A 15349-nucleotide genomic window follows, 5' to 3' on the forward strand; every position below is an offset into this window, starting at 1 on the left:
TTTAAAATAGACAATTCTTCTAGGGCAGATTAACTCAGCTGCTTTTTGAACTCCCCCATCAGAAAGCTGATATGCAGGATGCAATATAACCACAAAACCACATTGATTTATTAGACAAGCAAATTAAAGAAATAGTTAATGGGTAATAAACTAAACAAAAACAATTTATTTAATTTATTTACACATCATTCAGGAAAATATTTATTAAAATATTATTTAAAAATATTGATTTTAAACATATTTACCTTGATGATATATATCTGAGATTCTCTAATATGTTCCTGATCACTGACACACCTGCCCATAATCAAGAAACCATGTAAATATGACTTGCCTGATAAAATGAAGCTCATAAGAAGATTATGAAAAGCTAGAAATACTGCCAAGATTAAAAGAAATGTAAGGGAAAAAAATGAGAAAGAAAGTAAATGATCTAATAGTCTGGAAAAAGGCTACAAAGCCATTTCTGAAGCTTTGGGAGTCCACTGAACCTCAATGAGAGCTTTCATTGACAAATGGCGATAGCACGGAACAGTGGTGAACCATCCAGGGTCGACAAATCTTGATTTTTTTTTCTACAGACACCTAGATGATACCCAAGACTTGGGGAAAACATCATGTTGACTACAGAGACAGAAATTTTTGAAAGATGTGTATTAAAATACATCTGGATTAAAATACATCTGGATTTCATAAAAAAAAAACATCATACCAAGAGTCAAATATGGTGGTGGTAGAGTAATGGTCTGGAGTTTTTGCTTTTCAGAACATGAAAGACCTTTTTTTGATTAAGGAAAGCATCAAACTGCTGAAACCTGAAAAGTGATGTCCAACCCATCGGTCCATGACCTCTAACTTGGATTCTGCAGCAGGATAACGATCCAAAACATACAGCTAAATGCAGCTACGAAGTCCAGGAATTTATATTTTGTGTGGCCAAATTGATAAACTTTCATAAATATTACATGAGTGTTCAGATCCTTGTGTAATTGTATGTGAGAGAAGTGAAATCGATGGGAGATTCTGGGAAGGGTTTTGGATTATTCCTTTTCAAAGGTTTGTCAGAACAATTAGCAGCAGTCATTTTGAAGGTGTCCCTCCTGTCAGGGAAGTGGTAGACAGCAGCAGGAAAGAGTTGGAGCAAAAACCTTCAGGTGCACTTTCAGCACAACACTTGGAAAAAGCTAATCCTAATTAAGTAGACTGAAAAGATATCAATGAAAAAAAAAGATGTCATAAACAATAGGAGTTGCACATTATAAATGCCATGATGTAAATTTAGCTCTATATATCACAGAGAAGAAAGCTAGACATGGGTGTTAAACCCGGTGCACAGAGCTGTCCTGGGTGGTAGAGAAGGATGATGAAGGTTGTGTGAAACAGGATCTGGGGGTTAATTTGAGTCCATCAGCCTCATAGTGTAAGGGATGCAGCTGGGGAGGGAACCTTACTATTTAGTTCCACAGACTGTAGTTTCTTCCCTGACATCAAAGGCAAGAACAGTTCATATTTCTGATTGAAGATGCTGTTGATGATATTCTGGGCTTTGGTCAGACAGCATCTGTTATGACATCTTGAATTAAAGGAAGTGGTTCAACACAATCCTTTTAGAATAATTTGTATTCTGTTTATAATAACCTGTAAATTATTACATTAATAGATATAGATTATTTAATAGGTTTGTAACCAGATTGTTGTGGTCTGAGTGCAGACTTATTTTGAATTTCCAGTCCTCCATTGCCATAACATTTGTGTGCTTGTTCTTATTCACAGCAGTCATGCATGGCCAATTTCATCTTCTGTAATTATGCATTTTAGGAATATGTGTTTTCTGGGCAGTGGTTATGTTTTGTATTATTTATTTTGAATTATTCACAGGCCGTGTATAAATAAAGAGACATTAAACAATTACTTGGTGTTTCAAAAACACTAAACTTAGCTTATATAGACATTGATGCATGCCTTTTTAAGATTTGTTGTTTTAAAAATAAGTCTTGTAAGTCATAACTTTTTGGTCTAAGTAATCAACAAAATAATGAAGTTACTATTTTTAATTAAGTATTGAGTAAATATAAATAGTTTTTTTCCAGTACCTTCTACAACCGAGGTCACAAACATGAAAAAAAGAAATCAGGAATAGGAGAAACAGTTTTTCACACCACTGTGTCACATTGTTATATGTGTGGGTGTTCAGGTGGTATTTAGAAATCTCCAGTGGTCTGACACGTGTCTCTAACTGAGAAGCAGCTTTTATCTGAGCAATGTAACAAAGAACAGATGACAGTGAAGCGTTGCACCGTTTTTATTTCTTTGTGATCTTCTTCCATCTAGGGAAACACACAGGAGCCTCTCCACAGGCTGCTCTTAGTTTGGTGAATACATGTTAGAACAAAGGCTTTGACTTTTAAACTAACAAATATTTATTTTTGTTACAAACCTGTATAATTGAAGAAATTTAGACGCTGGTGTGTTTACAGCATTGCTGCTAAAACTTCTAAAGATGTCTTCAAATTTGAATTAATTGAAAGTTATAGTTTCATTCTACACAGAGTAATATTCTTGAAAATGTTTTTGTCACTTTCTTATGTTAATGAGATTTTCTCCCTTTCTTAAGAACTCTTCAGTAATTTTCGTATTCATAAGCCCATTTTATACAAGTTGGTGGAAAAGCAGTGTGAGCATGTAGGTCTGCTATTGTGATCCTTCATGGAACTGATCCAGGTAAGGGCATGATGGTCAGTCTATAGGTCAATTTCTCTCCCCAGCAGATAGTATCGGAGAATTTCCAGGGCACATTTCACTGCCAGCCTGGCTTTTTCTATAACAGAGTATCTGGTCTACTGAGGAAGCAAATTCTGACTAATTTACAAGATAGGTTGGTTGCTCCATCCCCTCATCCCCCTAAGCCACAACAGTCCCAGTCCCACAGCAGATGCATCCACTCGACCCAGAAACTTTCTGTTGAAGTCAGGACTGCGCATGACTGGAGACGAACCAAACCTCCTTTTTGGTCCTTGGTCTAGGGCAAGTGAGGATGGCTTCTACCTTGTCCAACTGTGGTCGAACCTCCCCTTGTCCCAGCTGGTATCCAAGGTATTGAGTCCTCTGCTTTGCCCACTCTCACATGGCATTATTTAATGCCAACCCTGCTTGCTGAATGGTTCTCAGGACTCTTCTTAGATGCTTGATGTGGCTATCCCAAGTGTAGCTGAAGATGACCCCATCATCCAGATAGGCAGCACTGAAGTCGTCATACCCCTGGAGGACCTGATCTATCAGCCTTTGAAAAGCTGCTGGGGCTCCATGTAGCCCAAATGGCATGATGGTAAACTGATAGTCCTGTTGGAGTGCGAAAAGTCATGTATTGTCAACATGAGGGCTCCAAAGGTACTTACCTGTAACCTTTACAAAGATCTATAGTGGTGATGTACATAGCTGATACAAATTCTCTCCTGAAAGTCATCAAGCCGATGCATGGGATATGCATCAAACTCTGAGATAGCATTCAGCTTTCGAAAGTCAATGCTTGGCCTCAGTGAGCCATCCTTCTTTGTGAAGAGGACAATTGGACTACATCACTCTGAGTCTAATAGTTAGATCACTCCAATCTCCAGCATGGTGTTAATTTTCTCCCTCAGCTTCCCCACCAGCTGCCAAGGTACCCGGTAAGGCCATTGTCTGATGGGTCTGTTGTCCTTCAACCAAATTACATGTTTGGTGACCAAAGTTCTGCCTGGATCCATCCTTAAGTGATTCAGCACCTCCTGAAACACCTGCTGAAGTTGGAATGCTTGGTTGGCTGTGAGATGTGACTGATTGGGTGTAGCAATCTCAGTGAAGGTGTCCCAGCTTAGAATTTCCTCTCCATTGACTACCAGACCTGCTCCTGCTGCCCGTTTCCAAGGTTCTTTCCATTCCTTCGATAGATTAACATGGTAAGTCTGGGTGTAAGACTTTGTATGTCACAGGATGCCCTTGCCATTTGGCTAACAGCTTACTGTTAGAGATAAGAAGGACTGGCAGTACCTTCTGTCCAGATTGGAAGTCTTGCTGCCATGCTTGCTTATCATACCAGCTCTTTTGTGCCCTTTGTACCTTCTGTAGATTAATTTTGACATCTACTTTATATTTTGCCAGGCATTCTCTCCTCTCCAGAGTGAACTGCACCTCACCTTTTTCCCCTGTGTTGCTGGCAAGGCTTTCCCAGCTGTTGCAGAGGAGGTCCAAAGGTCATTGGACATCCTAGACATACAGCAGTTGAAATGGATGTTGGACCAATGTCCATGTTTCATTTTAACATGTTCACTAGAGAAGAGGATACAGTTTTGCTCATAAAACGGCTTCTCTTCTCCTCTGCTCAGCAATCCCCTCTCATCCCAGCTAACTTCACAGGAGACCTCCCACAGAGGTGTGCCTTGTGCAAAGATAAATCTAACAGGATGGATCGCATGGTATGCTATGTTACAGTTATATGTTTTGAGCTGTCGTTGAAGCTTGGACATGCTTTATTTCAATAAGGGTTGGAACACTGATCTAACGTTAGCGTTTTCTCATTAGCTCATCATATTTTGATTGACAAATTATGACCAAAGTCATTTAATGGAATGTCTGCTCGCTGCAAGCGCTTTCAAAGAAGGTAAATAATCATTTAACTAAAAGTTATTGTTTCCTAAATAAGCAAATAATTTAAACATTATTTGGTCAACTCATAATTACTCATCAGTAAACTTTTGTACTGATAACAGAGAGCTAATCTTACACATATTAGGGATTAAATTAAAGCAGAAGTTCAATCTTATCCATTGTCTTTATATGTTTGCTTTGATTTGAGGATAACTGAAAAAATTAAGGATACACCACATGACACTTCTACATTTAATTACAGCTAAATGCATGCATTAATGTATTAGCAAAACATCATCTAAGCTATTATAGTTTTCTTTATAATATAGGGTTAGAAAAGTTCAAAATACTAGTAAAATTGTTCCAAACTCAAGAACTAAAAAAGAGGGTCCCATAATGTTGTGTTAATCCATTCATTACTATTATTACCTTCCTGGAATAATGGAAGTCTCTTGACAGCAGATGCTTTCATCCCTCAGTTGACATTTGAATTAAAAATACACATAGCAAGATCTGATATTCATCACTCGGGGAACAGACAAGTATGAGCAAAGAGCAGACAGAGACCACCCGTGATCAGGACACCGAACTCTGCTATGCTTCCTCAGGCAATAGCAAAAGATGAGACAAAAGCTAGATGGTTAGAACCTAAAAAAAACAGGAGGCAAACAATTCCTGGGTAAAAAAAAAAAATAGATAAACACATTAAAGCTTCTTTTGACATCATAAAGCTTGATTGTGCTTTCAAAATCCCTCTAAAGACACTCAGCACTTTAGGTTCTCAAATACCTTTACTCTTGAATTGTCTAAGAGTACATATTATTTTACATTAAATGACTAAATAAAGCATATGGCAGATAAGCTATGGGACTCATATACGCAGCATTAGCACCGCTTTTTATGGAGAACACACATCACTAACAAACAGAACCGATACGCTACTTTAGTCAGTCAAACCAGCATTCTGTCAGTTTTTTTGTTTTGTTTGTTAGTTTATTTTTTGTTTGTTTTTTTTTTATTTGGTGCTTTTCTATACAATCTCTATCTCAGTTCTTTTGTCTGTGAGTGTTTCATATGCATTGCTTCCTGTTGTTATCATATTTACAGCACTTTGAAATTCCTATGTTTTAACTAAAACATGCAAAATTCATTAAAGGTCTTGCTGACATTTTCCCATCTATACAAATAAAAATGTAGGTAAACAATTGGCCTTAACTACCTGATAACCCTCTGAGTAATGAAAAGTGCAGCATTTTTTAGTCTATTTAGGTACGGATCCTAGGACCCCTGAAGGATCTCCTGTAATGCAAGAATGAAGCCGTAGTAGAAGCATTTTAGTCCTGTTCAGTGACAGGTGGTGCCTCCGTGGATCCAACCTGTCTGTCTGGCATATCCTACATAATCTTGATTTAACTGAGCTCTGGGGGGGACAGAGGGCCACATCAAGTTAGATTCATTGTCATGTTTCCTCAGATCCTTATCAAACTATTTCTGGCCGTGTGGCAGAAAGTATTATCCCCCTGAAAGTGGCATAAGGGAATAATGTTTTTTTTTTTTATGACAGGAGCTTTCTTCTAAATATTTTTGCGGTACATGTCAAAGCATCCACATGACAGCTTGGATTATTTACAAATATTTGTGTCTATGTTTCAAAAACAGGCAACGTGCACACGCTACACAGTGGCACAGTTTTTGGCAATGTTGCCTTGCAGTAAGAAGGTCCTGAGTTAAATTCCTTGCCTAGAGTCTTTTTGAATGGGGTTTACATGTTCTCGTCATGTATTCATGGTTCTCTCAAGGAAACCTGGCCTCCTCCTGCTGTCCAAAACAATGACTGTTACCGTAGCAGCCATTCAACATGGCCCTTACCAGTCAAAAGCCAGCAGAATGGCAGCAAAATCCCCTCCAACTTCCAGCCACTGGTCTGCTCTTGGGCTTGCATATTTTTTTACTCTGACTCCACCCTGTCACTAAATTAAAGGGTCTGATCAGGAGATAATGTTGGGAACTGGAGAAAATCCCATCTTTCTCCAGCAGAGTCCGCCGTGGATCCTCTGAGGGAGCCTCCTGCACAGCTGCAGCTCATCTAGATCATCAGAGGATCCACTATATAAGCTGTCTTCAGACCTTGCCTCAACGCCGCAGTGTTGTTCCAGTTGGTCAGCGCTAAAGCCTTGATCTTTGTTGTATTTCCATGACTTTGAATCCAGGTTGGATTCTAACCACTGTCTCTGTGTTTCCAGGAAACCTGTGCCTCCTCTGTGTAAGCTCAGGAAGAGCTAACCTGCCGAGCCGACCCTCAGAGCCAAACCCAGAAGATTCTCAGAGAACCTCCAAGCAGCTCTGGACTAGAGCTGGGAAACCTAAGCCAAGGTCTGCTCAAGCTAGACGTGAGACGCTGAAGCAGCAAACGGACTCTGCTGATAAACTCATCTCCAGAACCAACAGTGACTCTCCCAAAGTAAACCTCAAGAACCCTCAAGGTACAATCAGTGAACCTGTGGAAATCAAACCCTGTCAGCAATCACTAACTGTGCTGTCTCCCTCGCAGACTCCGGTGAACCAGAACCCAGACCAGAACCAGAATCAGTACATTCTGTGTGTAGTGCTTTAATAAATTGTTAAACTTTCCATCCTTGTGTCAGTGGTGTTCTGCATAACTGGGTCTCCATTTGAGAACCCATCATGACAGAACACTGCGGCCAAACTCAAGGCCCAGCAGATCAGCATCTCCGTCGACTAGAGGAACAGGCTGCCCAAATCCATGGACACGGCCTGGCTCTACGTGAGTTTAACACCCACATAGAAAGACAGAATCAAGCTATTCAAGGCTACGTTAACTACTTAAACAGCGCTAATGCTGCATCCGTACTGCAACCATTTCCGGGTCCAGTCCCTCCCCCGAGGTCACAACCTGTGACGTCATCAGAGTTCCGTCCTAGTCTCCCAGAGAAATTCTCCGGTAACATGAAAGACTGTAAAGGTTTTTTATTCCAATGCCGGTTGATCTTTCAGAACTCTCCTGGTAGTTTTTCCACAGATCACAAGAAGATAACGTTCATTCTCTCTCAGTTAACAGGAAGAGCCTTGGAATGGGCTCAGGCAAGATTTGCCATTGACGACAGTTTAAATTGCCATTTTTCTGACTTCATTGCTGAATTTACCCAGGTCTTCAACCAGGAGACTGACCAAACTATTGATTCCAGAGCTCTTTTTAACCTTAAACAGGGTAATTCTTCGGTGGCTGAATTCTCAATTAACTTCCGGGTTAAGGCGGCAGCTTCCGGATGGAACCAAAGCGCTTTGAAAGGTGCCTTCTTCATGGCTTTAAACGAACAGATCAAAGATGAACTCGCAACCCTCGATGAACCTGCCTCCCTCGAAGAGTTAATTCGCCTCTCCATCAGACTAGATAACAGAATTCGAGCCAGAAACAGTTCTAGGAAGCAGAGTAATTTTTCTTCTGCCTCACATAACGTGACTGTTTGTTCTCCCTCTACAGAGCAGATGCCCACTCAGAGGTCTAAGCCCCAGTCTCTACCATTGCCTGTTCAGGCCCCTCATTCAGGCGAAAGGGATTTCGAACCTATGCAGGTGGGACATACTAGGCTCACTCCTGAGGAGAGACAGAGGCGTTTCTTAAGTAAACTGTGTATCTACTGTGGTGAGAGTGGACACTTCATCGCCTCCTGCCCGGCAAAATCAAAAGCCGGGGCCCGCCAGAGGATCTGAGGAGTCTGGCGGGCCAAATAAACACTAAAAAATCTCCTCGATTGTTGCTGCCAGCCACACTCTTCTGTGATAACCAAAGTCTCTCTTTCTCCGCTTTCATCGACTCAGGTTGTGAGCGTAACCTAATCGACTCTAACCTCGTCCAGCAACTTCAGATTAAAACCGTTCCCCTCTCTCAGCCTCTCAGTGTGTCCACCATAGACGGAAAAAGACTCCATCGTGTTACCCACCAAACCCTGCCCCTCGAGCTACTTCTGTCAGGTAACCACCGAGAAACAATAACTTTCTTTGTTTTTCCCTCTGCATGTTCCCCACTGGTCCTCGGGTTCGAGTGGTTGGAGAAGCATAACCCTCACATTAACTGGACTAAACGTCTCCTGGAATCATGGTCTACTACGTGCCACGAAACATGCCTCCGTTCCGCTGCCCCTATGGTGGGGCCTCCTAGAGGTGGGGGGGAGATGGACTCTCCTGACCTTTCTTCAGTTCCCTCTGAGTACCATGATTTAGCCCCCGTCTTCAGTAAGGTCAGTGCGACGTCCCTACCTCCACACAGACCATGCGACTGCGCCATTGAACTTTTACCAGGTGCTCCTCTTCCTAGCAGCAGATTGTATAACAATTCCAAACCCAAAAGAGAAACTATGGAAAAATACATCAACGAATCATTAGCTGCTGGAATAATCCGTCCTTCTTCCTCTCCTTTGGGCGCCGGTTTCTTCTTCGTGGGCAAGAAGGATGGTTCCCTGAGACCTTGCATTGATTATCGAGGTTTGAACCAGATTACCATGAAAAACAAATACCCACTGCCTCTTCTCGCCTCTGCTTTTGAACCAGTACAGGGTGCTACAGTATTTTCCAAACTGGACTTAAGAAACACCTATCATCTCCTTAGGATACGAGAGGGCGATGAATGGAAAACTGCCTTAAAGACACCCTTGGGCCAATTCGAATACCTGGTTATGCCCTTCGGTCTAACAAACGCTCCAGCCTGCTTCCAGGCCCTAGTAAATGATGTTCTCAGAGATTTCCTCAACGTGTTTGTTTTTGTGTACATTGATGACATTCACATTTATTCCAAGCACCTCCATGAACACAAGAGACATGTCCGTCTTGTCTTACAGAGACTACTGGAGAATAAGCTGTTTGTGAAAGCCGAGAAGTGCGAATTTCATCAACCTTCAGTCACCTTTTTGGGGTTTGTGCTCGAGGGCGGCCAGGTAAAACCTTCAGAGGACAAGATCAAAGCAGTCTTAGACTGGCCAGTTCCTGAGAACCGAAAACAGTTACAGAGGTTTTTAGGGTTCGCTAATTTCTATCGTCGATTCATAAGGAACTACAGTCAAACCGCCCTTCCATTAACTTCTCTGACTTCCATTAAACAAACTTTTCAGTGGACTCCTGAGGCTCAAGCAGCATTTGAGAAACTAAAATCCTTGTTTTCCAGAGCACCTGTACTTATTCAACCTGATCCGGCAAAACAGTTCATCCTAGAGGTGGATGCTTCAGATTCCGATGTTGGAGCTGTCCTCTCCCAGAGGCTCGACTCAGATCAAAGAATACATCCATGTGCTTTCTTCTCCCGTAGGCTCTCTTCTGCTGAACAGAACTATGACGTGGGTGACCGAGAGCTCCTGGCTATTAAGCTGGCGTTGGAAGAATGGAGGCATTGGCTGGAGGGAGCTGAGCACCCGGTTCTTGTGTGGACAGACCACAAAAACCTGGCTTACATCCAGTCAACTAAACAGGCTAATCCTCGCCAGTCCAGGTGGTCAATCTTCTTCTCACGATTCAATCTAATCATTTCCTACAGACCCGGATCCAAGAACGCGAAGCCCGATTCTCTCTCTCGTCTCTACTCCGTCGATCATCCAGAGACACCTGAACCTGTCCTCCCAGCTTCATGTACCGTAGGAGTGGTCAACTGGGAGATAACGGATCTCATCAACTCAGCCCTAGCCACTGAACCAGATCCAGGTACCGGTCCGTCTAACCGTACATATGTCCCATCTTCTGTCAGGTCCCGTCTTATCCAGTGGATGCATGCCGCCAAATTCTCCGCTCATCCAGGAGTGAGTAGGACAGTTGCTCTCATCTCCAGGCGCTTCTGGTGGCCCACTCTCCACAGAGACGTAAAGGAGTATGTGTTGGCTTGCCCCACATGTGCCCGTAACAAAGCCTCACACCAACCTCCTTCAGGCCTGCTTCAACCACTTCCTGTTCCCTCGCGTCCTTGGTCACACATCGCCATTGATTTCGTCACCGGTCTCCCTGTCTCTCGAGGTATGTCCACCATTCTAACCATTGTTGACCGTTTCTCGAAATCCTGCCATCTAGTTCCCCTCAGAAAACTTCCCACGGCCTTCCAGACAGCTCAGCTGCTTATTAAACATGTTTTCCGGCTTCATGGCATTCCCCAGGAAATCCTCTCGGACAGAGGTCCCCAATTCATCTCTCAGGTATGGAAGGCTTTCTGTTCTGCTCTCGGTTGCAAACCATCTCTCACTTCAGGTTACCACCCTCAGTCGAATGGCCAGACCGAACGCATGAACCAGCAGCTGGAATCCACACTCCGCTGTCTTACATCCAATAACCCCGTGGATTGGAGTCAATATCTCCCGTGGATAGAATATGCCCATAACTCACTCCGTTCTGCATCCACTGGACAGTCTCCATTCCAGGTCAGTCTCGGATACCAACCACCTCTTTTCCCCGCAGATGAGAGAGAGATATCGGTGCTGTCCGTTAACCAACACATCCGTCGCTGCCAAAGGATTTGGAGGGAGACCATCGCCACACTCAACCAGTCATCCGAGTCAGTCAAACGTTTTGCCGACGCCAAGAGACGTCCCGCCCCTGAGTATTCTGTGGGCCAGGAGGTGTGGCTCTCCACTCAAGGGGATGTCTCGAAAACTCTCCCCGAGATTCATAGGACCCTTCAAAATCTCTCGAGTCATCAACCCTTCAGCTGTCCGTCTCCAACTTCCCCAGTCCCTCCGAATCCACCGTACTTTCCACGTCTCCCAGATCAAGCCTGTTTCCTCGAGCCCTCTGTAATGCCTTTCTTAAGATCTTAATGTCCACAAATCATTACAGAAAGAATATTTTAGATGTTTAAAAAGGAATTGTACGGGACTAGCCAAGGACCTATCAAGGAAAGTAGGGAAATTTTGATTGGCTGCTACTGTAGGTGCTCTAGCATCCCTAAATCATCCTTAGAGGGTGTGTTAATGGTTGTACTGTATGTGTTACCCTGCAATGGATTAGGGACCTGCCTATGTTCTACCACACTTTTTCCAATAGGCTGCTGGATATAGACACTAGCCCTTTGTAATCCTGATGGGCAACAGAGGATGGATCGGTGGGAAAATGCACATGGAGAGTTAGGTGAGTTCAATTGTCTCTCTTTGATTGAGTTCTGACGCTCATGGTCTTAGGATAGTTGCTTCATTGCCAGATATGGGCCAGCCTGTGCCTCCTCATTGATTGATGTAGGTATTATACAACATTCAGTGATGGTGCAGGAATGTACCCCCAGCGGTAAAACGTTATGCTTGAAGGTATAGTGGAGGATGATCTTTTTCCAGGTGGATCATCAAAATAAGTGGTCCTCCTAAATGTCAATCATTCTGGTGATATGTGTACTTAAGACATCCTATGTGCTTGTCCCCATTTTCATTTATCGGTGGTGAGTCTGACATAGTGGAAAAAGTGTAAATCTTCTTTTGGAGAGTAAGCTTGTATGAGCGATGCAAACCGTTACTTTTTAAAGAGAGTGTGCACAAGGAGAAATGGGCTTGTGCATGCTCTCGCACGTGTTTAATAGGCGTTCCCTCTCAGGAGTGGGTACAAGGTTGTGCATGTGCATTTTTCTTTTTTTTAAGTGGATAGGGCGGAAATCCTCCACTATACCTTTAACAGTTAAGTGATTTCACTCTTTCCACTATGCAGCTGGCTAAAAAAAGGGGCTATGACAAGGGCTGTGAGATAATAGGTTGTGGCAATTTTGTCATACAAAATAACAATGACAAAATTTGATTAGTCATTGACAGGATTTTAAGATTTTCACAACTTCTTGTTCTTTTTTAATATCACACTGGAAAAGACCCCAACATGCACATTTTTTAAAAACATACCTGTAATACCTTGAAATTGTACTTTTCAATCAAGGTTAAATTATCAGTCATGTTTAAGCTTATGCTTTACTGAAACCGTTTAGTTGTTTCTCTGACTGTGACTTACTACGTGTGCTCTCTTTATCCTCTGATATGGGACCTGGCTCAGAGCTCATCTGCCTGGCTGTTTGTTTCATGGACGAGGCCACCTGTGGAGCTGGTTGACAGTTGCCTTTTAGGGTTTCTTAGGATTTCTTCCTCTTTCAAAGTTTTTCCTTCCCACTGTCACTACAAGCATGCTTAGTGTGAGGTATTGCTTCGAGTCAAAGAGTCAATCAACTTATTTTGCTTTGATAGAAAACTTTGAGTCAACATGATTGTATGATCTGGTTGAATTGTAAAGCAAATTGGGATGACATGTTTTATGTGGCGCTATATAAATAAACTGAATTTAATTGAATCAAACACATCTATTCAAATTTAATCTTTCTGTCACTATGGCGTTTTGCTATCAGATTCCAAAGCAACGCAGGAAACTGTTTAATTTAAATTGTGTGTGTCCTCAGGCTAAACCTGAAGAGTTTAGGTCAAGCACTCCCTCGTGGTAAAAGGTTACACACTATTGCTTTAATGTTTTTGCTAAAATTTCAGCATCCAAAACAATTCTAAATAAAGGTATAATGATAACTCGCTGCTTTGAGTGTAAAATCCCTCAGACTGTCTACAAAAGGCTGCACATAACTTTCTAAAAAAAATGACAGCTACTTGGTGTAAATAGTCTTCCTTATTATACATACATTAAATCAGAGCAAATAATGATTAGAGCCGCTTACACTGAGGTCCTCCAGGTTCAGCGAGTTCAGATACTTATTGTTCCTCTTCCATAAAATAGGAGGCCTCCTCTCTCCTGTGATGGCGCAGGTCAACACAGCGCTCTGGCCAACGGTAACCGTTGTGACGCTCACTTTCTGCTCATCTGGGAGGTTGAGAAGGTACACATCTGTTATGGAGAAAAAAAGGAAACATCTAATAAATTACTTTTTCAGTTAATTAGCATTTTTATTATTTAACAATAAAAAAAAATTTCTTTTAAATGGAAATAACTTTGATATATATCAATTTTTCAGGATGAAGACTGGACCTATAAAACAAAAGAAATCATAAAAATCTTATTTCAATCGTATTTTGCACAACTTTTGATATTTTCAAAGTGCTGGACAATATGTATGATAGTAGCTGTAGTATATGTAATATTTGATATCTTGGCTAGTGTAATAACTCAAAAAGCTGCACAGATTTTCTGCTGACTGTTAAAAACACATACTCATTATGTGTTTGTAACTTGAGGCTTGTTTATTTTCAGCATGCTACACTATCCTGTGAGATTAACACCATCCAGACTTTGTGTTGATGTAAACCAGATTTTTAATTAATTAAACGGAATAAGATGAAAACCTGTTCATCAGCACAACCTTCCAAAGAAAAAAAAAAATACTACATTCATCCTCTTATTATTTCTGATTAAAAAAGCCACATTGGTCAGAGGGCAGAACTGCGTCTAGTGCTTTTAAAGTGACCGGAAGCATGATGTACATTCAATCATTCTTAGGTATTATTTAATGCAGTCTTTGAGAAGATGATTTTTAATCTTTCTCTTGAGTAATGAACAATGGAGCAAAAGGAAACAGAGACTCAATTTGTTCTGCTCCTTAGGGCATGAAATACAAAATCTAATGAAAGAGAAGGTCCAACAGGCAGTGCTCACTTGCCAAAGCCTGGAGAAAACGATGCAAGCACCTTTAATTAAAGAGAGTGCTATCGCTCGTAGACCGATGACTTTTTTTAACTTTTCTATACCTGCTATGTTTGTGTTTGCTTCCAACTTAAATCGACATATTAAAGAAACTATAGTCAACTTATTGCATTAGAACAAAGAAAGAAAACTTCTCCTTTTTTTGATCTTTCTGTAATCCAAATACATGAAGCACCATTACTGTTCTGCTCCAAAGTGACAACAATTCTGAGCCAACCTCTCTGTAACAGCTGACAAAAATTGTCCATGATGAGCACCAAGATGTTGCCGTACATTGGCAAGTGGTTACATCAGACTGTAGCAAATATTGGTGTCATTGCACGCTTTACAGAATTTATAGGATAATTCGGGATCAAACATTTATAAATAAAATAAAAAGATAATTAAAAAATAATTGAGAAATAATTTTATTTGTGCTAAGCCACTATATTTATCGTTCACAAGAAATAACTTAGAGATATAGAAAAATACTAATTAAAGGTTAAAAAAGTAATAATTTAGAAAATAATAAAGTTTAAGACAACAAAAGATTAATTTGCTGACATATATATGATTTTATCTATATAGAAAAAAATTGTTTACATTGCCCAGATCCTTAACCCCAATAAAGTAATTGAAGGTAAGTATACTTTTTTATTGTTATTAAAAATGTTGTTTCACAGATGACAATAGTAAATCGTTTATTTTATATATATAAAAATAATATATACAGTGTACAGCTTTATCATCTTAATTATTGCTTTGGATCGGTTAACAATTTATACTATGCAGAGAATAAAATAAGTTTCAGAATAAAAAAAAAAAATTATAAATACAAATATAAATTTATGCCACTTGCAAAGATACACTATATTGCCAAAAGTATTTGCTCACCCATCCAAATTATTGGAATCAGGTGTTCCAATCACTTCCATGGCCACAGGTGTATAAATTCAAGCACCTAGGCATGCAGACTGTTTTTACAAACATTTGTGAAAGAATGGGTCGCTCTCAGGAGCTCAGTGAATTCCAGCGTGGAACTGTGATAGGATGCCACCTGTGCAACAAATCCAGTCGTGAAATTTCC

At 41.0% G+C, this 15349-nt stretch overlaps 1 protein-coding gene across 2 annotated transcripts in view; it reads right to left on the reverse strand.

Annotated features, from left to right (window-relative positions):
* Positions 1–15349, reverse strand: part of fstl5 (follistatin-like 5) — a 294437-nt gene that overhangs the window by 94824 nt on the left and 184264 nt on the right. For both annotated transcript variants that reach the window (XM_038300837.1, XM_038300838.1), the window contains exon 7: positions 13304–13470. In XM_038300837.1, the coding sequence (XP_038156765.1) occupies positions 13304–13470 (167 nt within the window). The remainder of the gene's footprint in view (positions 1–13303; positions 13471–15349) is intronic.

The sequence above is a fragment of the Cyprinodon tularosa genome, unplaced genomic scaffold (assembly GCF_016077235.1).
Source record: "Cyprinodon tularosa strain WSP-4 unplaced genomic scaffold, ASM1607723v1 ctg458, whole genome shotgun sequence".
Classification (NCBI taxonomy): Eukaryota; Metazoa; Chordata; class Actinopteri; order Cyprinodontiformes; family Cyprinodontidae; genus Cyprinodon; species Cyprinodon tularosa.